Source organism: Lathamus discolor, unplaced genomic scaffold (assembly GCF_037157495.1).
Source record: "Lathamus discolor isolate bLatDis1 unplaced genomic scaffold, bLatDis1.hap1 Scaffold_63, whole genome shotgun sequence".
In the NCBI taxonomy this organism is placed as follows: domain Eukaryota; kingdom Metazoa; phylum Chordata; class Aves; order Psittaciformes; family Psittacidae; genus Lathamus; species Lathamus discolor.
The window spans coordinates 215,824-241,973 of NW_027069381.1; the positions used below are offsets into that span (position 1 = coordinate 215,824).

A 26,150-nucleotide genomic window follows, 5' to 3' on the forward strand; every position below is an offset into this window, starting at 1 on the left:
CAAAGTTTTAGTTACACACATTTCAGCACCTATTTCTGATATGGCTCTCCATGAAGGAATACATAGGCCAGTTCCTTTCAAGTTGGTATCAATCCAGTTCAACTCAGTTAATTTAATGTAGCTTGTCCCAATTAGTAGTACCTCAATTTACTAATCTGAAAGTGACATTGCTAAGAATCAGGCAGGGGAGTTACAAGGAAAGATGCAATAAAATCATAATATTCTCTATGGCCAGCATGCTAAAAGGCTCTGCCTCAGCAATATGGAAAGATCCTCGTGAGCTCAGTGATCCAACACAGTTACTTGAAGGCACAAAGCAGAGAAAGCATATTTAAGCAGTAAACTACTGCTCTATTAATTTAGCTACCAATAGGGAGAGGCAGTGTTTTAGGTTACGTGCCATTTATCATCAGTTAGTGCCTGTGTGCCTGCTTATAGAGCAGTAACAGCAGCACAAGTAGTATTTGACAATATTTGTTCTCTCTTGTGCCCTTCCTTCCCTTGGGAGGGATGCATACACTGCAGGCTATCTTGTTCCAGTAGGATTGCTTTAAATACACTGCCCTTGTAAGAGAAAGCCGTGAAGCACTTCTGAAAATCAGAAGTGATGACATTTGTGATAGCTCATTTCACAGCCTTAGGCCAGCCTCCAAGAAAATTCAGTGACCTGAATGTAAACAGGTCTACAAAAGATGCGCAGAGTTATTAATCTCATTTCTGGGGCCCTCCAGGAGGGGGCATAAACAGACTGAGAGAGAAAAATGCTCCTCCTTATCTTCATCAGGACTTAGTTACCACCTTCTGCTTCCCCATTGTGAAGACTGAACACACAGGAAGTAGAAGGCTAGTAACACAAGCCTTTTTCACTCTCATCACTAGTGTGACTGCACTACGACCCCTTACAAATACACTAGTAGACTTGCAGAAAAAGTGGATTTTTGTACTATACAAAGAAAGAGATTTCTGCTTACTTCTATGAGTACCATATGTGGAGGAGAAGATTTAACAAGGCAGAAACTGTAGCAACACAGCGACTGAATTTCCTGAACATCCATTAACAGGTACCAAGTTTAAAGGGCACCTACTAAATGCTAACCATGTTTGCCTCAGCTGCAGGTGTGCTCTGAAGTCTGTCTGGAATTCAGTATCAGAAACAGTTAGGTCAGATCCAGGTATTCCTTTAAGATGGTCGTACTCCCACCAACAATGCCAGATGCCTGTTAAAAATTAATCAATCAATATCAAATGAGCCTTTTTGAAGAGTGCAAAGACAAGGCTGGGGTTATTTAAATCTTTGACAAGTGAAATGTTTTGTCCTCAGCACATCAGGGAAGCAAAACCTAAACACATATTACTGCAAGACTAGCCAGCTATAACATCACATCTACAGAAAAGAAAGATCAGTACAAGTGAATGCAGACTAAGCACACTGGGGGTAGATAGTTCAGGCTACTATATCTGGGGCACATCAGCACAGATGGATTCTTACTAAATTTCGCTGCCATTTAAGCCCTTCTCATTTAACTGTGTCTAAACCTAGGCACTAGTTCTCCCAACTACAGCATTTAATTGATGTAATCACTTACTTTCCTTGCCCAAAATTAAGCAATAAGGAAAACAGCCTCAGAGGCTGGAAGATTACACCTACCATAACCTATAATTCCAGTCACACCAAAGATGAAAATCCAGAAGAGAACCCCAGCTGTGAACTCAATAACACAAAGATGAGCAGACTCACAATCACTGCAGTGAACAGCCCACTAGAAAGATGAGACACAGAAACCCAGGGAGAACGAGTGTGAGAATCTTTCTTGTATGTCTGTTACTCCAGATGAGGGTCAGTCACTTCATCTCATGTAGGAGAATGGTTTGCAAAAATGTATTTCAAAATCTTCCTTATGTAATATTTCCTCATGGGTCTCTGCTGTTAGAAACAGATTATATATAATGATCTCACTGGATGCAGCCAGAAAGGTTTGCACGCACCAAGTTCTCAGGCATCTGAATGGGACCAGTGCAGGTCTGGTTTGGTCATGTACACTGGCTGACCAGCTCACAGCCTTTTCCAGGCCATGGCCTAGTCTACAGCACGGAGAGTTAAACGGGAGAAATACCTGTGGGTAACAGGACAGAAATAGTTAACAAAATGGATCCAGGTGTTACTGCCCTGGTTAGGCTTAAGCCTTGGGAACCATAAAGAGAACAATGAAAAGAAAGTAAAGATCAGTTACCAAAACAAAGCAGGTGGTTTGCAAGATAAAGCGGGATGTGCAACTAAAAACCAGACCAAACAATGTAAATATTTGTAAACCTTAGCGGTTTTGATGAATCAGGATGACAAGGTAGTAAGACAAATGAAAAACTACTGCTTAGCGCTTAGTTGACTATAAAAGGGAAGCGAGATGCCTAAAAAAGGTCTTTGGATTTCACCAGAACTGAAGCCCATCTTTGATACGCCACAAATACCTGTGTGTGGGGAGGTTGCTGGTTTATGTCCTCCATTTAAAATCCCTGCTTGCACAGAAACAATATTAGGAAAGTAACATTTGAGGAGCTTTCCTAGAAAAAAAAAGAATTCATTTTAGGAGGAAAACCAGTGACTCTTTCTACCCATTGGAGAAAAAAATGATCAGGGCATAGTGATGCATAAAAAGAACCTGTTAAGAGCCATCAGTGGGACCCCTAGGAAAGACATCTTCAGTGTCTTTATCAAGTCTGTGGTAAGGAAATATTTGCTTTCATTTCATTCCCAGAAAGCAAGTCAGAAATGAAAGAATGACTGCAAAAGGCCTTTTTACTCAGTGGGCATCGTCTAAAGCAATGCAAATAAAGCAGTGTGAACAATGGTTCTATCCAACAAAGATCCAGCTCAGAGGCTTCACAGAACATTTTATTTCTCTAGAATTTTGAGGTGTTACATCAGAATTTTGTATTAGAACAGACTCAAAAGAAATTAAACCCTCTTCTTGCCTGTGGTCAGGAACTTCTCTTCTGAACGATCCCAGTTTATTTAGCCAGTGACTAAAGATAAAAAACGGGTCATCCTGATCACAAACAACCAAAATCGGATGTTTTGGGCAAACTAAGTGAGACAGGCAGAGGGACAAGGAAAAGAACATGAGTTTATTTAGTTAAACTTGTCTTAAGTCCAAGCCCTTTAAAGGCTTCCCAGCATGCTGTGTTTTCTCTTTGTAAATGGCTTGTTTGAAATTCAGAAGTATTCCTCAAAAGAAAAGCTGTTGTTTTGGAGTTCCTGACTCTGTTCTTTAAAGCAGTTACCTTTCTCTACAGTTAGCTTCAGATTTACATGAGACCTAGTAACACCAAAACTGAATGAATACATGGTAACAACATACATACATACATACATACATACAATACAATAGAGTGGTTCCCTTCAATTGAGCCTTGAAAGCAGCAGCTCTTTGGGAGTATGGTAAAAAGAACAGAGCAATTCCATATTTGATTTTTAATCCCGCCTCCTTTCACCATCAGGCCTTCGCTCTCATCACCCAAACTCTAGCACTTTAATATGTTTGCCCACAAATCATTGGATGCATGCTGTCATTTGGTGAAAAGTGTGAGGAAAATTCTATCCAACTACTTTAAAAGTAACAATAATTCCTTAAAAAGTATCCTATTTGAAATGTGGAAACTGGCTTCACTATAGAGAAAGTCTGTTCAGAAAATGATCAATTCTCTCTCCAGCCCATCTGTTGAGCAGTATCCCCTTTGAAAGAATCTGCACTATAAGCCTGATTTCAATAACAGATCTAGGCCATTTACGCCCATATACTTACATATTTGGTTCAGCAAAATAGCTACTTTTTTTTGTTTTGGTGCTGCATTTTTACTAATTGTTGACTATTGAGTAATAGTTGCAAGATAAAGCTAACTCTGTTCAGTAGTTTTTGTTCTTTAAGCTGCTTTGCCTGCTGCACTGGATTTACGGAGTTAGATTGCATTTATGTATTATAATGAATATAACTACATATCACTAGTATCAATTTGGAAATTGTGATGTGTTTTATATAGATACTCATGACACTTAGCAACTGCAATCAGTTTGAAAGGCTCTTAATCAAGATTTTTTAGGTTTGGAATTACTGCACAGATGGGTCCTGCAACACAAGATAGCACCTCTTGGTTTTCTGCCTGGTAGGATATTAAAAAGCTATTCCAGACCATACTGTATGCATGTATGCTGTGCTATCCTCACCTCATGTACAGAACCATAAACACATTACAGCAGAGTTTAAAAGTAGGTTTGGTAACAAACACGTATGTGATCTATTTTTCAATTCCCTACATGCTCCAAAGTGAGTTTGGAAAATAAAAATACCCGTTAGAATCTCACATTAAAATCCAGAACCAAGAAATAGTATAGTCTTCAAAACTTTTTACTCCAATTGATCTTGCATCCAGGATATTATTGATGCTGCTGAGAAAAGACAAGACTGTTACTAGCAGAGAAGCAGAAAACAGCTCAGTGAAGCAAAAGGAGGACTTCTTGGAGTTGTTTTCCTATTCTGAAAAGTGCTTGCCCATATTAACATTTTCCCAAGAAGAAATGAAGAATCATCTTATCAAAGAACAAACAATGTAGTTGTAGATGCCAGAAGAAGGAAACTTCCTGAAGTGCAGGTGTTAGCACTGCTGGTAAGGTGCTAGAATGTGGTAGCCTCAGATTGAGAGGTAAGAAAAGGTACCCCTGTGCTCCAGACAGGCTGAGGATGGAGAGCAGCTGGAAAAGGGAGGCTATTGCAGCGGTTTTCTCTCATCCTGGTTGCTACCCAGGATTGGAGATGCTTGCTGTCCATCTGCAAGGGAGGTGCTGTCTGGCATCAGAGCACAGGATGTTGCCTTTTGTCCCTTAGACACATGCTAAAAACAGGAACACGCTGATGAAGTGAGATGCCAAAGTACTAGGACAGTCCATGGTAGTAGGAAGGCTGTTGTAGGAAGGAAGAGCTGAGGCCATCACTGGCTGTCCCAAGTCCTGCTGCATGAAGACTTCAATTTGAACCTCCTTTAACTTTCCTTGGTACTAATTTTGGCTAGGAAAACCAAGTGGAATGTTTTAAAACCGGACAGTCATTCTGAGGCACACTAAAGCTTTCGGCTCCTTGCTCATTTCTGCATACCACAGTGCTGGTTTTCCCTACTGGAACTTTGCAAGTGCTCAGGCACAGAAACCATCTACCAGCAAGTCTTGTCTGGATACCCTCAGCCATTTTATACAACAGATTCTGATCTTTGTTTTTCAGTTCCTAAATGATTTTCACAGTCTCAGAATCCAACACGCAAGCACTTAAGAAGGGTAAAACCTACTTTGCAGCTTCCCTGAGGTCGGTTGCATTTCTTGTTTTCCCTCTTCCATCTTTGAAGGTAGTCTGATTTGCCATGGCTAGCACACCATTCTTTGTGGAGAAGTCCAGGAAGCATCTCTTAAGAGCTATTCAAAATACCAAAAGAAAGCAGAAATGGAAAGCAATGGAAAAAGGAAGCAATGGAAAAAAGACAGAAACTATGGGTTAGACAGAGGGAGGAGGAGATTATAAAAGAGAAAGACAAGGACAGATGTTCACATACTCATTTATGTTGCCCTGCTCTTCGCTGCACCAAGTCCTTGTTTCCATTCCAAAGGGAAGAGTAGGTCAGTCCTCCTACACAGTTGTACGTCACCTTTATCTACTGGTTCTGCACTTCCTTTATCAGGTTCCATTAAGCACTGATGCCTGGGCTCAATATTCAGTCTGCAATATCTACCCCCCAGTTATTCTCAGGAAATAATTAACTAACATGTCTCTTTGCCTCCCTCTGTGATCTTCACCTCTTGCTGCAGCCTAAAAGAAGATAAGAGTTTCTTTGCAAATGATTTTCTTTTGGGTCAGTACATCAGTTTTCGTACAGATTTTTAATTTTTTATAATTTCATCCATTATTTTCTCTTTTTGACAGCCTGTGCCTGCTTTACGCAATCTCTATTTTAAAGCATGGAAAAATAAACAGCAGGCCCTTATTTGCATGAGCTTGTAGGTCAGTGACAGATACTCTTGAGCCCTGAGACCTGTGCTTGTCTGCACAGAAACAGCTGCTGACCACAGTGACAAAAACAGCTTTTTGTCCCCTTAATTCCTCTGCCTCCCTGCATAGGCAGCACTATGAGCAGCACTGAAAAGCAAGGTGCCCTGTAACTGGGTTCAAGTACCACCTGAACTTCAACAGCTGCCCAGATGAGCCTTTCTACAGTCATGGCATTTCCTTCATGCCAACAGCTTGGCTTGGTCTGGGTGCTCACGTGTCTTGGAAGGCACAGTTTGTGCTGTAAAGCATTTCTTATCAGTGATGATTCAAGAGCAAGAAAGAGCTTAGCTTGACCCAATCACACTCCAAGTGTCCATGGATGGCTCTCTAGAAAAAATGATGATAAATCTTTATACTTTCAAACTGTTTAAAACTGAATGGATGCCACTGCCAGGTAAGAGCCAGTGCCTCATGATCTTGACAGAAAACACTTTTCACACTGGACTTGTGATTTCATGTGGACGCTTACAATCTGCTAAGATATGTATAAGAAATAGAACCACTCACAAGGCCTGCTTGGAACGCTCATCAGACTATTCTTTACTTTTCTAGTGACAAAAAAGAAAAGACCTATTCACTTTGGATCGGCAGGTGAGGCAGTAATGACTGGGTGATCGTTCCTTGCCTCCCCCTTCCTTTTCTCTTAAAGAAGAGTAAGAATTTAACATAACTAACATAGCTGAATTGCAAGGTGGTTTAGAGGTGGGAGAAATAGCACAGTACATTTGAGTCCAAAATCAGTTCCATGAAAGACAGACTTCTTTTCCTAGCTAAATTACTGATGAGCTCTACATTACTGAGGAGCCTTAAGAACTGGTTTGAGACACTCTGCTCCATCGCTTTGGAGTGCTTAAGTACTAAAGGATACTTGCCACAGTACCTCAACCACATGGGTAGCTGCAGATACTCTTTAAGCAAATAGTAATCACTGAAAGAGTTAGGGATTTGATGTGCATACAAGACCTTCATCCCTGACCAAATCACTGAAAACATATGTATGGGACAACTCCTTATATGGTGAAATCAGAATAATTCAAAGCTTTGCTGTAGCTCAGTAAAATAATGCATATTACACATTGCTTGGAGAAACAAAATGTATTTCATCTCCTCCTGATACACACAGACCTTGTGAGGACTCTTAAAACCAGGTCTGCAGAACTGCCTCAAGTAATTCCACAGATCAGGTTTGTATCTGTAGGAAGCCTGAACATCAGTGTAGGTCACAAACCTGCCTGGGCACTTTGAGACACAAAGCTGAAAGAAAAGAAGGGACACTGGGGGTAGAGAAGGGTAAGGAAAGTCAGTGCAATCAAAAAGCAAGAGAAAAGGCCACCTGTAAAACTGCCCTGTTTTATGGAATTGCCTTCAGTAATGCTTACTGCAGCATTTGGAAAGGGACACAATGCACTTGCGAGTGCATTTTGAAGGATATGAATTTTTAAATCAAACAAACGTATGTCTACTTCTTAAGCACCATGACTAAGAGGCAGGGAGAATACATTATCTAGGTATTTCACTCACCTGTGGTGTAGGGCACTGTAGGTTTATTAACTCTACGGGGCTGGCACATTTCAGAATGTTGAAGTGAAACAAAATGGTCTTGTTCCTATGGAAGTGGACACAAGTAATGTTAGGATTATGGGTGCTTGCACATCCTACCATTCAAAACCTGACAGCACATATTGATATTTAAATTCTATTATCATGATCGGTCATATTGCAAACACAAAACAAAAAGCCAAACCCAAAGAAATCCCAAGCAGACTATGGGTTTCATGCCAAGACATCTCTAAAACCAGAAGCATTTGGTATGAAGAACTATGATAGCTAAAGAATGCTAACTTTTGAGAAGGTGTTTTCACAGAACGCTTTTAAGCTGAAACAACCCAGGCACTGTTACAGGCATCCATAGTTCTGTCTCTGAGAAGTGAGGTCTGTAAAATATCCCTGCAAAAACTCTTGTGGTCCCTCTGCTTGCGCTGAACACACTGCGTGTGCACGGAGTGCCAAAACACTATCGGCAAACGCTGCACTGTGAAAGCTGCTTGTTTCTGGCTGGTCAGAAGGTGGCACCAAAATCAACCAAAAGCTTTTTACGGCTGAAACCCAAAAGCCGCTGTCCAGGAAACAATGATAAATAATAGCATCTGCTCCTAACCCTGATAAACATCCTGTGATGTAAAGAAGGGACAGTCTGAGGAGTTAGCATCCCAGATCCCGACACTTGACAGCTTCTGGAATTTTACTCTACATTCAAGTTCCCTTTAAAACTGGGGTTAGCTCAACTGCCTGACATTTTTCACCAAGGTCTGTTCTGCCCTGCACTGGTAACAAACCACGCATCCTGGCAAAACCGGTTTCACTAACATTAGCTGTGATTTCTTCAAATCCACACAGTAAACTTTTGGACTGAAACGTCCTTTAACTCTTTAACAGCTTCTTGACAGTGCTCATGACTACTCCTTAGTGAGACTGTGAATGCTTGTTCCAATGCAGTGAACAAGCTGTGAATGCTTGTTCCAAGCACAAGACTCAAAACACAAAGACTGCGATCACTTTCCAAGGAAAACTTCTCAGACTAAGGCCTTAAGAGACACAGGAAAACCATAGTCCTGGGTTAGCCTTTCACAGTGCTTACTTTCAGGAAATCAGAAAAACCCTGATAATGGCAGCAGTAAAGGCATGATGAGCACATCCCACACCTCCAGTTTTAGGGAACAGAGGGACTTGTTCAGAGGGGCCTTCTGGCCTACTGTCATGAACACTCCTGCTTTCCCAGTAGGTTGCGTTATGTCTCTTTTGGCTTCTATTTTCATGAGAAACTCCTCAATGTAGCCAGTAAGTGCCTAATTGCAGTCTCAGCAGCTGTATTATTCTCCAGCAATCGTATAGAGGGAGGGACATTTGCGGATAGGAACTGGAAATCACATTGTAAAAAATAACCAAAGGGAAGATTTGATTAACAAAGAGAAAGAAGGAATGGGAGTGTAACAAAACAGAAGGAGGAATGGGAGTGGATGATAACAGAGACTCAGGTCTGGCTACACACCACACAGTGCACGGACACTGTGTGTCTGAGGCTCCCAAACCCACCTGCCCACTGCTTCCTACTGATCTCAGAGGGCACAAGGGCAAACTGGGAGTGAGAAGGGGAGCAGAGAAGGGGTGCAGTGAGGGGAACACACAACACAACTTTTGCTCCTAGTTTTTCCTCTTCAGGAAGCTGGCCTCTCCAAAACCTGCTGTGAAGAATCTCAGAGGGTGGAACAGGTCTTCTTACACCATTTAGTCTCTTTCCTCTGTAACAAAAACTTGGGAGGATATGAAGTCCCAGCTCAGCCTCTGTTCCATTCCCTATCTCCTGCTCCTTCCCTTCTGAATGCCCTTTGGACAGAGGCTTCCTCATGTTTTCTCCCTGTTAGAAAACTAAATGGGAAAAGAAAGCAGAGAGCTGTTACCAAACACTAGCTTCTGGTTTGCTTCCTGCAGAGCCTCCAGCTTCCTGACAGTGACAAGGGCATAAAGGGTGCCTTACTTTTTAAAAAGGAGAAGTTGGGGGGGGGAAACAAACTGCCTTTACAATTCTGTTTCATAAAGCACTTAGATTTTCCAGAGGTAACATCGATGCAACATCTTTCCTTCCTGAGCAGCTATTTCCATGCAGAAGGGCTCTGTTGAGATCAATGGATTCATTTCACTCTCACAAGTCAGGATTTAAAACCACAGGGAAACAGAGAAGCACAGCAAGCCGTTTGGCAGGTATGCCAGGGAAGGTGTGCTTACAGCTGCCTGCCTCTCAGACCTCTCAGTCTCCTCTCTACTGGCACTGGGTAAACACCAGAAAAAAAACCCCAAGAATTTCTCCTGGTCTTTTCTGTTATTTGGTGCATGTTGAGAAAAACTAAGAACCAGGCAGCAATGCTTTAGGACTATTCTTGCTCCAAGGTGGATAAAAAAATTAACGACTCAAACTTCGGTAGTTAGAACCTGTGCCAGCTACTCACTTGCTATGCAATTAGTGACGCCATCTTAAAGCTATGTTGATCCTTTACCAAAAAGATTCTCTGAATGATGAAAACAACTGCATTCTAGTAATAATTTGGGTCTACACATGCATCGAGCAACTCATCTGTTTCTGACCTTGACGTGCTATAAAAATACAGGAAGAGTGTTGCTGTTTCTTCAAGTTCCCAAGAGAAGCCCCAGCAGACAGAAAAACTTGAAACCTCACACCTTATTCACACTGCATGAGTAATAGAGATATGCGAATGCATTGAGTACTCACTCACTGGGGGTATCTTTCTGACTGCAGAGCTGCCCGTAGCTGTCAGTTGGATAAATCACTCTCCTGGGGTCGCCGTGCACCCAAGCTGCAAGCATACACATCATCTTTTAGCATGTTACTCAAGTGTACACAGTTAATAGTTGAAGCAGACCAGCCTGAATATGTATCATTTCTAATGTACCGTTTAATCTCTGTTGATCACCACTGAAGAGTATTGATTTGTAAAGTTCCTAATGAAATACCAAAACATAAACCAAACTAAACTGAACTACGAGATGGATGAATCAGGAAGAAAACAAACCAGTTCACTTTTTACCTTCAGGGCACATGTATCTGGCTTGTATCCAAAATACGGGCTTAAAACCTGATGGCTATCAAAAGGAGAAAGACGAGTTAACTATGTAGACAAATCTGAGTGCTGACAACTTTCCAACGGTATTGAAATGACCGAATCTAATGGATCCCATTTGCTCTATGAACAGAAACAAACTCTCGCTTTGGAAATTAAAACATTTCCTGACATCTCACTTGGCAACTTTCCCATTTTTCAGTTATTAGGTCTGCACCGGGCAACTTGTGTATTCTACGGACTAGCCACAACCATGATACTGAATGGGAAGAGGTTTATATTGAACTTTTAAACTTCTTTTCTCCACTTTGAAGCAGGATTTCTTCTCCAAGTCATTTCCACCTGCACCATGCACAATGTAAGAGATGGCTTTTTCTTGACTTCTATCCCTGCACTTCGCCCTTTGCCCCACACTTCAAATCCTTCCCACTCACTGGAGAATTCAAGCAAAAACTCTGAAATCGAACCCTAAAAGGAGGGAAATAAAGAAATAAGAGGAAGGGGCCTATGAAATCAAGTAAGGGGAGATGTAATCAGAGGCGGGACAGTTAGCACATAGATTACACACGTCGGATAGGCTGTAAATCTTGGAGTCTCCAAGCAGTGAGGAAACAAGGGAGGGAACTTGTGGGTTGGATAGAAAATACAAATCTAAGTTTGGCCTTTGCTATGTGTGCCTGCTTGCCAGGACACCCATTTTTGCACAAACGTTAAAATAAATAGCTGCTTCACTGCTGTGTCTGACTGAGGCGTGCCTGAACCTAGAGACCGTTTCTCACCTTTCAACTTCTCAGACACCAAAATCCAGTCCTCAGCAGGATGCTCACCTGAGACTCCAACTTCTCGCCTTCTTTGTTATTTTGGGACTTTGCTCTGGGAGGGGCACTTTCTCTCCTGACCTGCTGGACACTGCTGCTTCTCTTCTCCCTGCTCTTCACTGGCATCTTCCATACTGCTTTTGTGGGCCTGTTTCTTCCCCTTTCTCTTCTTTACCCATCCCTGCCAGGCATTCTTCTTCTCCTTCCTGCTCATCACAAGCAAGCAGAGGGGGAAAACAAAGCAGTTGTGTATTTTTTTAACTATAGAAATCCCACACAAGTGTTTCACAGAAGAGGCAATCCCCTGCAAAAAAACGTATGTACGAAACTCAGCACTCACAGTGACTGCAGCCATTAGCGAGGGCCTGTGCTTGATCTACAACAGGAACTAAGAGTCACCTCAGTGCAGGACACGACCCCATGACAAAGCACGAAGCCTGCTGGACCCTGCACAGACAACACAGAATCACAGAATCACAGAATCCCAAGGGTTGGAAGGGACCTCAAAAGATCATCTAGTCCAACCCCCCTGCAAGAGCAGGGTAACCTACAGTACATCACACAGGAACTTGTCCAGGCGGGCCTTGAATATCTCCAGTGTAGGAGACTCCACAACCCCCCTGGGCAACCTGTTCCAGTGCTCTGTCACTCTTACAGTAAAGAAGTTCTTCCTGATGTTAACGTGGAACTTCCTATGCTCCAGTTTACACCCATTGCCCCTTGTCCTATCACTGGATATCACTGAAAAAAGCCTAGCTCCATCATCCTGACACCTACCCTTTGCATATTTGTAAACATTGATGAGGTCATCCCTCAGTCTCCTCCAAGCTAAAGAGACCCAGCTCCCTCAGCCTCTCCTCACAAGGGAGATGTTCCACTCCCTTAATCATCTTCGTGGCTCTGCGCTGGACTCCTTCAAGCAATTCCCTGTCCTTCTTGAACAGAGGGGCCCAGAACTGGATGCAATATTCCAGATGCGGCCTCACCAAGGCTGAGTAGAGGGGGAGGAGAACCTCTCTTGACCTACTAACCACTCCCTTTCTAATGCACCCTAAGATGCCATTTGCCTTCTTGGCCGCAAGAGCACATTGCTGGCTCATGGTCATCCTCCTATCCACCAGGACCCCCAGGTCCCTTTCCCCTTCACTACTTTCCAGCAGGTCACCCCCCAACCTGTACTGGTACATGGGGTTGTTCTTCCCCAGATGCAAGACTCTACACTTGCCCTTGTTAAATTTCATCAAGTTTCTCCCCGCCCAACTCTCCAGCCTGTCCAGGTCTCGCTGAATGGCAGCACAGCCTTCTGGTGTGTCAGCCACTCCTCCCAGTTTTGTGTCATCAGCGAACTTGCTGAGGGTGCACTCAGTTCCCTCATCCAGGTCATTGATGAAAATATTAAACAGCAGCCAGGAGCCTGTCCGCAGAGCACTGGGACAACCTGGAAACGAGAAACTGCCCAGTTCTGGAGAGGAAGAACTCCTGGACTTTATGTTGGATTAAGAGTAACGACTGGGAGAGCTGGGGATGCATGTTCAACAGTGCAAGTAGAGCGTGCCTGTGCAAGACAAGTGGACCATCTGTTTCAAAGACTCTTTTTCGTTAGGCTTGATATTTACTATCAGATGTAAGAACCATAACAGCAGATACACCGGAAGAAAATACTAAACATTATACAACTTCTCTGTCTCTATAAAATAATGAAATGGATATAGTTGTCCATTATCAAAAAGAACTGTGTTCCTCATACCAAGTAAATGCTTTTATTTCAGGTGTGTTTTGTGGAAAAAAACCCTAAAGGAGATGGTCTTTCAGTACTGAATATCATTCAGACTAAGAAGGGTAGCTGCTTGCCTGCACTTTTCTCATCCTTTAGACACAAGGAGCCAGAGGCAGCCCCCACACTGCTGCAGGGCCCCTTCAGAGCTGCCTACTGATGCAGACACTGGGACCAGCGGCAGCTCGTTGTGTCACGTTGAGAAAGGATGCTCTCAGCATCATTGCCAACACACTGGAGAGCTGGAACGGGCCACCTCCAGCAATGTATTTGTACTCCCTTGCTCCACAAACAAGACGACCAGAATCAGCTTTGCCATTTAAGACTCTCTTCCCTCGTGTGTTCTTCCTCATTCCAGACAGCTCACTGGTAGCAGTGTTTTTCCTCAGGCATAGCCCATGGCAGCCAGCATGGGGAGCCAGGGAGGAGGCAGGATGGCACTGACACCCAAAAACCTCTGAGCAGTCAGGAGCTGGCAGGTCAGGAGCCAGGTCTGCCCAGAAACATGACACTCAAGGCAGTGGGCAAGCTGAAAGCAGGCAAACAAGAGGCGAGCCTATTCACACAGCTATTTTGTCCAGCAGCGGATAAATACAGAGCTCTCTAAGGTCACTTCTCAGTGAAAACCGCTCACAGAGATGGTCAGAAATCCCATGAAGTAACACCTCAGAAAGATGCACTCACACAGCTTAGTGCCCAACCTCACCAAGTGCTTGAAAATCATGCTAGAAATCCTGCTCCGAGACAAGAACAACACTTTTTAGGGCAATATTGATCACCAAGAGCTGGTGGCAAATAGGACAGCTGCCAAGCTGATCCAATGCTCTTTGGATTACAGTTGCAATAGAAAGCTAAAATCCACTGGGAGAGAAACCAGGGATGCAGCTCTAACTAAAACCTAGCAAGCCACAGCTACTTCAGATTCAGATAAGTAGATTTCCACTCCAAACTGAAATGCAGTGCTCGTTTGTTAACTGCTTTCTCCACTTTCAGTCGCAATTCTGAAGCAAAGGCAGTTGCCTTTCTGTACCTGAAGCAATGGGAACAGAGCACAGCAGCACAGTCAGGATACAGAGTTAAGATGCATTTTGAGAATTTGCACATCAAATCATTTTAGACTGAAGAAAAATTACTCAGAACTTTCCTGGCAAATTCCATGGATAACTCCATGCTGAGAAAGACGGGGAGACATCGCCAGGCACGCTCCTCAGCTGGGGCCCTCACTGACTTCACTGCACCTCCAGAACAAGAACCTTGTTCTGCATTTCTTGCCATGACTGAAGTTGCCATCCCTAAGGAGGAACTCAAGCACAGGGCTTGCAAATGAGGAAGCAAACAAAGCGTGCCACCAGTTCCATCACGTGTCCGCTCCTGGGCTGAAGTTCTCTACCCTTTCACATCACAGCTCCCTGCAGACAGGCCCATCTCTGATCAACAGGGAGGGCCAGCACAGGGTTATCTGCTGTCACTAATGGGATACTGTCACTGATGCCAATGTTGTCACTTATGCTTCTCTCACAAACATATCATGGAACCACAAGGTCAGCTTCTTCAAAGCCCCTGTGTCCAACCTGCCCCTGAACACTGTCAGGGATGGAGCACCAACAGCTTCTCTGGGCACCCTGTGCCAGTGTCTCAAGTTACTCCATTACATTTTGCTCAGTTACTCTTGACAGCAGATTATAATGCTCAACAAGTAGATGCACAATGACAGAAAGAACTCGTTTCTGCTACAAGGGTGTACAGGAAATGCACAGCAGCACATCACCAACCGGTAAGACCTTCCTGACAGACTTGGTGTCTGCAAAACTTAAGCTTTGGGTGGGAAAGCTTCACGTTTCAGAGCAAAACAAGATGTTCCACCAGAAAGAAATACTTGATCCAGGAGCTGCAACTCAGGTTATTTCCTGTCCTGAAAAATCTTGGGAAATTTCATACCGAGGTTCATGAAAGTCTTTTTTTTTCTTACACACACACACACACCATCTCTGACATGGCCTTATGAAAATGAGAGTTTCGGCTCAGAGCTACCGCTGGCCTGAGGCTGCAACACACAAACCCACCCACTTGCCTTCTGACAATGCTGCAGAGAACCTCATGCAGGTGGCACAGGGGGGAAAGTGCAGCCTGGGCTCAGGAGGGGAAAGTGCAAGAAGGCAGCAAATAACACAAAGTGCTTTAATTTCAGGAGCACTCCATTACTTGCAAATGAATTTCCCTGGCGAAAGTTTCAACCTTAAACTGGAGGGGTTTGGAAATTCCCCCAAGAAAAAACCCAGGACAGGAACTGTCATTTTCCCCTTGTACTCCAGCCACGAGAGCCGGAATGAGTGTGCAAGAAACAGTGTTATTTTCACATAACTGGGGATGAGGCTTTGTAATATTAGGACTTTACAATATTAAAGCTTTAAGATCAATATTAAGGCCTTGTGATACTGAGATTTTTCAATACTGGGGATGGGGCTAAGTTACTAAGGGAATGAAACAAAGGGTTTGAGACACCATAACTTAGAAAGACACACTCTGTGGTTAAAGACAGGATCATCTCTGCATGAAAGATGCGCTCTGTGGTTAAAAAGAATACTGTCTTTGTACAACCTGTGAAACTAAGCAGGTGCAGGCTGGTTACACAGGAAGTTGGGGTACCACATCTCTGCCAGAGAGTTATCAAATCAAACCATAAAAGGAGATTAATAAATAAAAGGAAGGGGCATATGAAATTGAGTAAGGGACCTTAAAGCTCATCCAGTTCCAACCCCCGGGCACAGGCAGGGACCCCTTCCAGGGGAGCAGCTTGCTCCAAGGACCTGTGTCCAACCTGGTCTTGAACAGGCCTGCCAGGGATGGGGCAGCCACAGCTTCTCTGGGCACCCTGAGCCAGCGTCTCAGCATTCTCACAGGGAAGAACCTCTGCCTCATATGAAATGAAATTAAATCCTGTTTCCACTTGTTAACTTTGTGTGTCTTGAAAATGTTTCTGGAGCTGAAAAAACACTTGAGCTTTCAGGTAAACAACAACCTCAAAATGCGATTCATTGCAGCGCAGGGAGCGGCACAGCTCAGCACAGCCTAGCAAAGAATCATAGAGTAGTTTGGGTCAGAAAGGACCTTAAGAACATCAAGTTCCAACCACTCCCACCATGGGCAGGGACACCTCACACTAAATAAACCATGTCACCCAAGGCTCCATCCAACCTGGCCTTGAACACTGCCAGGGATGGAGCACTCACAGTGTCTTTGTGCAACCCATTCCAGTGCCTGACTGTGGGTGTCGGATAGAAATAGTTAACGAAATAGATCCAGGCATTATTGCCCTGGCCCAGCTTAAGCCTTGGGAATGGTAAGAAAATATCAGGTGCTGTTGCCCCGGACAGGCTCAAGCCTTGGGGACCAGGTGTTAATGCCCCGCGTGGGCCTAAGCCTTGGAACTGTAAAGAGAACTATGAAGGCTAAAGATCAGTTAGCAAAACAAAGCAGGCAGTTTGCAAGATAAAGTAGGATGTGCGTCTCAAAGACAGAACAAACAGTGTGAATATTTGTAACCTTTAGTAGTGTTGCTAAATCGGGATGATATGGGAGTAAAAGAGTGGAAAGTTACTGCTTAGCACCTAGCAGACTATAAAAGAGATGCGAGGCGACCAAAGAATGTGTGATCGCATGTAAAGGAAGCAGAATGATATAAATATGGGCTTGTCACACAATAAAGTGTCTTATGCTGGATTCACATTGGATCGGGCATAGTCCATTTCTTCCCTCAGATGGTGATCCCGACGTGATAGTTCACAATGAAGAAGAGGGGACCTGAAAGAGGAGACTGGCTGGAGAGCTGAGTCGGCTGGACCGAAGTCAGGATAGAACAAAAGGAAAACGTTGCAACAGAGTCACCCAGCGAGGTGAGCAGTTGGTGCGGCTATGGGGCAGGCAGTGTCTGCAGAAGAAGGGGTCATGGTCAAGTTATTGTTAAAGATTCTCTCTAGGAGAGGCATTAAGGTTGATGAAAGCCTTGTAAAGCACTTATTGTGGTGCAAGGACAGAGGGTATTCCCCAGAGCCACAGACAGCGTTTGATGTGGAAACTTGGGGAAAGATTGGTGCGGAACTGTGGGATGCAGCTACAAAAGGCAATGACACTGTGGAAAATTTCTTAGTCATTTGGAGAACTATTTTAGAGTTGTTAAAGTCAAAAAAAGAGATTGTGGAGACCATTGCCACCACTGCCCGCCCCCCCCCCCCCCAACCCTCTGCCAGTTGCCACCACGGCTGTGAAGATTGAGGACAGAGATGAAGATGATCCTTTTGACCCAGTCCCTATTGACCCCGAGAAGGAGCCTGTGCACATTCATTGGACTGTTGTTGTTGCTACTCCTGAGGTTCTGATGCCTGATAATTCTGATGCTGACCTCGATGATCCTTTTGACCCGGGGCCTATTGATCTGGAAAAGGAGTCTGATTTATATCCCCCAGATCCTCATGATAAATGGGCAGCTGTAAAGGGAGAAGCGAGATGGGTGGGGGATGCAGATGTATTGTGTGCTTTCCCTGTGATGTATGTGCTGGATCAAGGCCCGTGGTGGGAAGGTCTCTTGTATGCTCTTACCAGGGGTATCGGGTGGACTGAGGCAGACCGTGGACTTGGGACCCCATACACAACTCATTTGATACAGCCTCTCTGTGATATTCATGTACTAGAAATTGACAAATGTCCATGTTTCTATTGATGCTTGGAGACCTTTATAGATATTGCTGGCCACTTCTTCTGACATAGACTGGCCACCTGTGTCAGAATGAGTGTGCATTTTGGTCAGTATAAAAGCCCAAGCCTCATGCGATGTGGGGGAGGCACAGCCTCTGCGGGGACGCTCGCTAGTGCTGAGCCTGCCACCTCACACTGCGATGATGCTTGTTGGAGCTGGTTTCCTGACAGTCTTCGCAGGGTCCTTGTGCCACGTTCTGTGCGTGGGACTGTGTAGTGGGAGTAATGATTGTCTGGATTTTGTGTTTCAAATATTGTAGTTGTGTGAAATGTGCTTGTGGGATCCCATACGTGTGCGTGTGTGTGTGATGAGGGCAGATGGTGTTCTGTGTATTTTCTTGTTGTCGGGTTCAAGTAAAAGTTTTTGACAGATAGCAGTTTAACATTTTGGGCAAGAAAGGGTTAATGCAAAAGTGCGGTTGCTGGCAGGTATTTATGGCTGCTGCTGAAGCAGCCAGGCAGCTGTAGCTGCTGCAGAGCAGGCAGGCATTTATAGCTGCTGCCAAGCAGGATGGACACTGGAGCCGTGAAGAAAGAAAAAAACCAGAACAAAACCCACAAAAAAAAAAAAACAAAAACAAACACACAAAACCCCAAAAAAACAAACCCCCAAGAGACAAAAACCAAACCTCTCCATCTATTGAAGTATTGAGGCAGTTTGTAGAGACACCACAGACAAAGCCTAAAGAGTGCCTGCAACACAGTGGGGGCATGGTAGGAGCCTTGCTTAGTGAGTTTAAAGTAACCTGGGGGCGAATCCAACACTTGGAGGAACAGATTGCTTGAAACAAGAACTGCTAACTGAAAAGTGAGAGGGGTAGTGCAACCACAAGCTTTATCAGCCGTCACCTAAGCAGCATCAGGGTGGCAGAGAAAGAAGAAAAAAAATGGGTAATGATGCAGCAAACTCCTTGACTGTTAAAAATGTGCAGTTTACTTCTGCAGCTGCTTTACATTCCTTTTGCATCAGAATGCCTCTACTTTAAGGAAACACTTTAACATGTCTACTTTTCAAGAACTGATAACCCAGAAGAGGGGGTATATTTGTGTCCTCCTACCTACAGGTCCATGGCAGCTGCCTGCAAAGTTTGTCAAGCCTTGCCATGAGTTGGATAGACGAGTGGAAAAACCTAATGCCTCAGCTACAGGAGCCGACCGTGAATACCCCAAGCAGAATTAGATAGAGGAAGAGAAAAATGAATGACTGCAAAACATCACTTGGAGGCAACTGAAAAGTAACAACTTGAAAAAGTGTGCTTGTAAAGTAGCTATTATTAGAGGCCGTGATGTTGTGTATAAAACCACCTGTATTTACTAGCCAGTTGCTAATACGAAACTACACCTTGTATTGAATGGATTTGTCACTTGCAAAAGAGATCTTGGAGCATGCGAATCTGCAGCAGCTGCTAGAAAATGCTAAGGCAAAAGCTAGAAAGATTCTAATACGACAGTAGTGTTATAAAGCAGGTAATGGAACAAATTAAGAGGGTGGGAGAACTCCACTGGTAAGAAATTCCTTTGGCTAGTCCCTCGCTGCCATAAGCATCTTCAGCATGCTGCTGGACCCTGTAATAGTTACTCTGCTAATGTAAATCTGTATGTGTTTTGCCATAGTAGTGACTTGTTACTGGATGAAGCAGGTGGAACTCTGCATTGACAACAAAGTGCAAGGACTGAAGTTGGCCAAATGCCCACTCTATGTAAAGACCTACATGATAACGAGTGAAAGGACCCATAAGAGAGTGGAAATTGTGACTGAACCTGGAGACACCAAGCTAAATCTCGCCGAGGACTTAAAACAAGTAACTGAGGGAATTCATATTGAATCCTGTAAATATGATATGAAAAATGCAAGTATAATTGAAATTATTTTAAGAAACCATAGGATAAGGGGCAGTACCATATGCAAACACTGCAATTTGTATATTAGGGTAAGGTATCACAATTGTTCAAAATATATTATTACTTGTAGAGGAGACCAAGAACAATTTTTGAGGAATCAATTACAGGAATCAATTACAGTTCTTTTGCATTCTGTGTGAAACTACCACCTCGACAATTGTTGTGGGTCAAATCCATAATAGCTGACAGGAAATATACCTCTAACCTGCCAGAGAGGGCAAGACCGGAGGGAATCAGTGCTGCAGCTAGAAGGGTCTGCCAAGGGCTGCAACTCCTGGGGCTGTGACCGCTGAGCACTATGATCCTGACCAGACCTCTGTTGGCAGTGGTTCTGCTTGGGCCTATATGGGCCAATGCTGCGGCTGAGAAAAACGACGACTGTAGTGAATGTATCACCACAACTAGACGGGGGAGAATAACCTCTCAAACACTGGTCTATCACACCGTATATGAATGCAAAGGAACAAGAATCGGTAACTGTATACACAACCAAACTCAATACGAACTTTGTAGAGAAGGAGAAAATAAAACAGCATGTTTCGATCCAAAAGAACTCCCTTATCTATATTGAATAGAGTTACAAACAGGAGGAGCTGCTGCAAATTGGAAACCTGAATTGAGCATACCCTTCAGTAGTAGCAATAAGGTCCCTGACCTCGATTCTTCAGTATCTGTGATTTTTGATGTCTGTAAAGCAATTGACAGAGATCTGGATACCGGAGGATGTGGAGATATAGGATGGAGAAGATATTATGGAAATCTAACCAAATATATTTGTGTAATCTAACCAAATATATTTGTATGACAAACAGAAACCCCGTTTGTACCCCCCAGCTGGGAGGCCACCTTTGTGGATATGGATGGGACTGTGCATGTTGGGCTACCACAAATTGGGGTTATGAATATCATTGTCGTGAATTGGAAGCCTTTATTCAAAATGTCCCAGTAAAGCCAGATTGTGGACCACACGAATGTACCCTACTCAATCTAACTATCATAAATATTGGAAAATGGAAAAATAAGAAAGTTAAGGAATTTGGAATTAAAATATGGGCTACAGGAAAGGATCCAGGAGCTATAGTCCAAATTGAAATTATGGAAAGTGTTAAGGAATCAATGCAACATCATTATTATTCAACTAATTTTATCATGAAATGGAAACAGGAGTCCAACATGAAATTCCCACTGTTGCTAAGAATCTCTTTGTGAATCTTGCTGACAAACAAGTATAATTGGTAAAAGTTGTTGGCAAAACTTAGAAAATGGTGGAAAACCAGTAGGAAATTTGCTTTGTGAAGGAGGTTATATATGGAACAGAACAAAGAAAGACTGGGAAAAATGGGGAGATCCTATAGAAATAAATCACCAATTCCGTAACTGGACTAATGGAACTAATATACCAAATGGTTGGCCCACTCCAGGTGGACATTATTGGATCTGTGGTAAAGTAGCCTTTGCATTTTTACCTAAAAATTGGACAGGATCATGTGTATTAGGAACAATCAGACCTAGGGTTTTTTATTACCTATAAAATGAGGGGAATGCTTGGGAGTCCAATTATACACAGAAACAGATGAACTAAGGAGAAAACGATATAAAAGAGAACTGCAAATTGGTAATTGGAAAGATAATGAGTGTCCACCTGAGCTAATAATCTCTTACTATGATCCTGCAACTTGGGCTGAAGATGGGTCCTGGGGATATAGGACCCCTATATATATGTTGAATAGGATTATAAGGCTATAAGCTGTAGTAGAAATAGTAGTGAATAAAACAGGAGATGCATTAGGATTAGTTGCAAAGCAAAATACTAAAATGAGAACTGCAACATATCAGAATCACTTGGCTTTAGATTATTTATTAGCTCAGGAAGTAGGCATTTGTGGAAAATTTAATCTTAGCAATTGTTGTCTAGAAATAGATGATGAAGGAAAAGCTATAAATGAACTTATAAGAGAAATGAAGAAGATAGCTTATGTTCCAGTTCAAACATGGAATAGAATTAATTTTGGAGGACTAGGATCTTGGGGACATTTTTTTAATAGGGATTGGCTCACTAAAATTGGAATAGTGGTATTAGGAATATTAGGAGGACTGTTAAATATCCCATGTATAAACCCATGTTTTACCAGATTAATGCATACAGTTATCTAGAACATGCAATTAACTGCTGTACCAATGGAGTCTGAAAAGACAGACCAAGGAGAAGTTCAATCATTGATGATACTAAAAATAAGGGCGACCCCAATATTATCTGTGGCTCGGAAAGCAGTCATTAGATTAGAAGCCAAAACACTAATCAATAAGGTTACATGAACACAAATGGGGCAATTGTAAAGAATACGAGAATGATTCGTGTCGAGAACTTGGGAATCATTGTTAGCAATGCACCTGTGACCAGTGTACCATGTGTGGGATGTATAAAAATGACTTTGATAATAATAAATGTTGCTGTCAATATAATGAAGGGAGATATTGCAGCAGGGAGGAATCATGACATGACCATTGTGATCCATAAGCGTGATTCGTTTATTGGGCTTCTACCTCCGGTTAATATAGCAACAGTAATACATGAATATGCAAATACTAGGCACTTGATTGGTTCTGGCATAAGTAAGGCATTGCGTAAGCTCATTATTTTTGTGGTTAAACTGTGTACTTTTATATCCTCTATTTTTATGTGCTTGTCTTGTTTATTAGTTAGTGTCCTTGTCTGTAATTGGCCAGAGCATGGTGCTTCCCTCCAGATGTCCCTCAGTTCATTATCTGGTGCTAGTAAGTCCGCACCATTCTCTAAACAAATGTTCTATTTCATCTCGTTGATGGGAACATGACCTTTCTCTGTTAGCCACTTCTCCACAGAGAGAGAAGAAGAAACAAATACAGTAGTCTTCTCTTTAATAATTTTTGACTGTTTAAATAATAATGCTTGAGTGCTTTAAGGAAGGGGTTGTGTAACCAAGGGATGCATCCAGTTACAGGGGTTTGTGAAACCTATGCTTTGACTAAATAACAGTATAAGGATCGAACCAGGGCTGTGATTAAGCTTGTGATAAACGATTCTTTATTAATAAATTACCAAGGGGTTCAGTTCCTCTTCCAAGAAGTTTCTTCACTGAAAAGCAGACGTCGGCAACAAGAAAAGAACAATGAAAAGGGGCCGCGTCGGCATCCGTGTACAGATGAAGAAGGAATTGGCTGAGACCAAAGACCAAGAAGTATAAGAGACTGGACCCCAAAGACCCCAGCAGGACAAGGTGGTTTTTTGGGGGGTTGGGGTGGTTTTGGGGTGTTTTAGTGTGGTTTTGGGGTGTTTATGGGGTGTTTTGGGGCACTGAACCTGTATCCCATAGGAGATGCATGATAAACTGTTTTTGGGGTGGTTTTAGTTGTTTTGGGGATGTTTTCTGTGTGTTTTGGTGGTGGTTTTTGGATGTTTTCAGGCGTGGTTTTGGACTGTTTTTTGGCCGTTTGGGGCTCTGACCCTGTATCCCATAAGAGAAGCAGGACAAGGTGGTTTTGGTACGGTTTTGCGGTGTTTCGTGTTTTTTGGGGGGTGTTTATAGGGTGTTTGTGGGCTCTGACCCTGTATCCCATAGGAGAAGCATGAGAAAGTACTTTTTTGGGGTGGTTTTTGAGTGGTTTTGGGGTGTTTTTTGGGTGGTTTTGGGGTGGTTTTGGGGTGTTTTGGTGTGCTTTTGGGCGCTGACCCTGTATCCCATAGGAGAAGCAGGACAAGGTGGTTTTGGGGTAATTAGGGTGTTTCAGGATTTTTTGGAGGAGTTTGTCGTGTTTGGGGGCTCTGACCCTTTATCCCATAAGAGACGCAGGACAAGGTGGTTTTGGGGTGGTTTAGGTCTCTGACCCTGTATCCCATATGAGAAGCAGGACAAGCTGGTTTTGGTGTGGTTTTGTGGTTTTTTGGGGGTTTTGATGGGTTGTTTTTTGGGTGTATTTGGTGTGTTTTTGGGGTGTTTTGGTATGCGTTTGGGCCCTGAGCCTGTATCCCATAAGAGACACAGGACAAAGTGGTTTGGGGGGGGGGTGGTGGTGGTGGTTTTGGGGTGTTTTAGTGTGGTTTTGGGGTGTTTATGGGGTGTTTTGGGGCACTGAACCTGTATCCCATAGGAGATGCATGATAAACTGTTTTTGGGGTGGTTTTAGTTGTTTTGGGGATGTTTTTTGTCTGTTTTGGTGGTGGTTTTTGGATGTTTTCAGGTGTGGTTTTGGACTGTTTTTTGGCCGTTTGGGGCTCTGACCCTGTATCCCATAAGAGAAGCAGGACAAGGTGGTTTTGGTACGGTTTTGCGGTGTTTCGTGTTTTTTGGGGGGTGTTTATAGGGTGTTTGTGGGCTCTGACCCTGTATCCCATAGGAGAAGCATGAGAAAGTACTTTTTTGGGGTGGTTTTTGAGTGGTTTTGGGGTGTTTTTTGGGTGGTTTTGGGGTGGTTTTGGGGTGTTTTGGTGTGCTTTTGGGCGCTGACCCTGTATCCCATAGGAGAAGCAGGACAAGGTGGTTTTGGGGTAATTAGGGTGTTTCAGGATTTTTTGGAGGAGTTTGTCGTGTTTGGGGGCTCTGACCCTTTATCCCATAAGAGACGCAGGACAAGGTGGTTTTGGGGTGGCTTAGGTCTCTGACCCTGTATCCCATATGAGAAGCAGGACAAGCTGGTTTTGGTGTGGTTTTGTGGTTTTTTGGGGGTTTTGATGGGTTGTTTTTTGGGTGTATTTGGTGTGGTTTTGGGGTGTTTTGGTATGCGTTTGGGCCCTGAGCCTGTATCCCATAAGAGACACAGGACAAAGTGGTTTGGGGGGGGGGTGGTGGTGGTGGTTTTGGGGTGTTTTAGTGTGGTTTTGGGGTGTTTATGGGGTGTTTTGGGGCACTGAACCTGTATCCCATAGGAGATGCATGATAAACCTTTTTTGGGGTGGTTTTGGTTGTTCGGGGATGTTTTTTGTCTGCTTTGGTGGTGGTTTTTGGGTGTTTTCAGGCGTGGGTTTGGACTGTTTTTTGGCCGTTTGGGGCTCTGACCCTGTATCCCATAAGAGAAGCAGGACAAGTTGGTTTTTGGGTGGTTTAGGTCTCTGATCCCGTATCCCCTATCAGAAGTAGAACACGCTGGTTTTGGTGTGGTTTTGCAGTGTTTTGAGGTGTTTTGGGCGTTTTTATGGGGTGTTTTTGGTGTGGTTTTGGGATGTTTTGGTGTGCTTTTGGGCCCTGACCCCATATCCCATAGAAGAAGAAGTAGAAGATGGTTTTGGGGTAGTTTAGGCCTCTGACCCTGTATCCCATAAGAGACGCAGGACAAGTTAGTTCTGGTGTGTTTTTCGTGTGGTTTTGGTGTGGTTTTGGGTGTTTTAGGGTGTTTGTTCTGGGCTGGTTTTGGGCTGTTTGACCCTGTATCCCATAAGAGAAGCAGGACAATGTGGTTTTCCAGTGGTTTTGGAGGTGTTTTGGGGCTCTGAGCCTGTATCCCATAGGAGAAGCAGGACAATGTGGGTTTTCTGTGTTTTAGCGTGTTTTAGGTTGGTTTAGGAGTTGTTTGGGGTAGGTTTTGATCTGGTTTAGGATGTTTTGGGCATGTTTTGGGGGTGTTTTGGTGCTGTTTTGTGTCTCTGACTGTATCCTAAAGGAGAAACAGGACAAGGTGCTTTTGGGGGTGTTTTGGGGGTGGTTTGGGGGTGTTTTGTTGCGTTCGGGGGTGGTTTTGGTCTATTTTGAGCTGATTTGGGGCTCTGACAATGTATCCCGTAGGAGAAGAAGGACAAGGTGGTTTTGGTGTGGTTTAGGGTGTGGTTTTGGTGTGGTTTAGGTTGTGGTTTTGGAGTGTTTTGGTGTGATTTGGGGTACTTTTGGGTTGGCTTGGGGTTTTTTTGGCATGTTTTGGGGTGGTTTTGGCCTGGTATGGGACTTCGACACTGTATGCCATAGGAGAAGCAGGACAAGGCTGTTTTGGGGTGGTTTTGGGGATCTTTGTGGTGGTTTGGGGGTGCTTTTGGCGTGTTTGGGGGCTCTGACACTGTATCCCATAGGAGAAGCAGGACAAGGTGGCTTTGGGGTGGTTTAGGGTGTTTTTGGTGAGTTTATGTTCTGTTTTGGGGGCCCTGACCCTGTGTCCCATAGGAGAAGAAGAACAAGATGGTTTTGGGGTTGTTTTTGGTGTATTTGAAGGTTGTTTTGTA

General features: G+C 43.5%; 1 protein-coding gene across 1 annotated transcript; it reads right to left on the minus strand.

Moving 5' to 3' along the window:
* Positions 1-624: 624 nt before the first annotated feature.
* Positions 625-11,671, minus strand: LOC136006740 (choline transporter-like protein 5). The gene is given in 12 exon segments (XM_065664802.1): positions 625-683; positions 1,086-1,217; positions 1,649-1,711; positions 1,714-1,760; positions 4,358-4,441; positions 5,332-5,455; positions 6,594-6,624; positions 7,045-7,069; positions 7,204-7,340; positions 7,608-7,692; positions 10,372-10,456; positions 11,620-11,671. Coding segments are annotated over 12 exon segments (924 nt in total).
* Between the last annotated feature and the right edge of the window lie 14,479 nt (positions 11,672-26,150).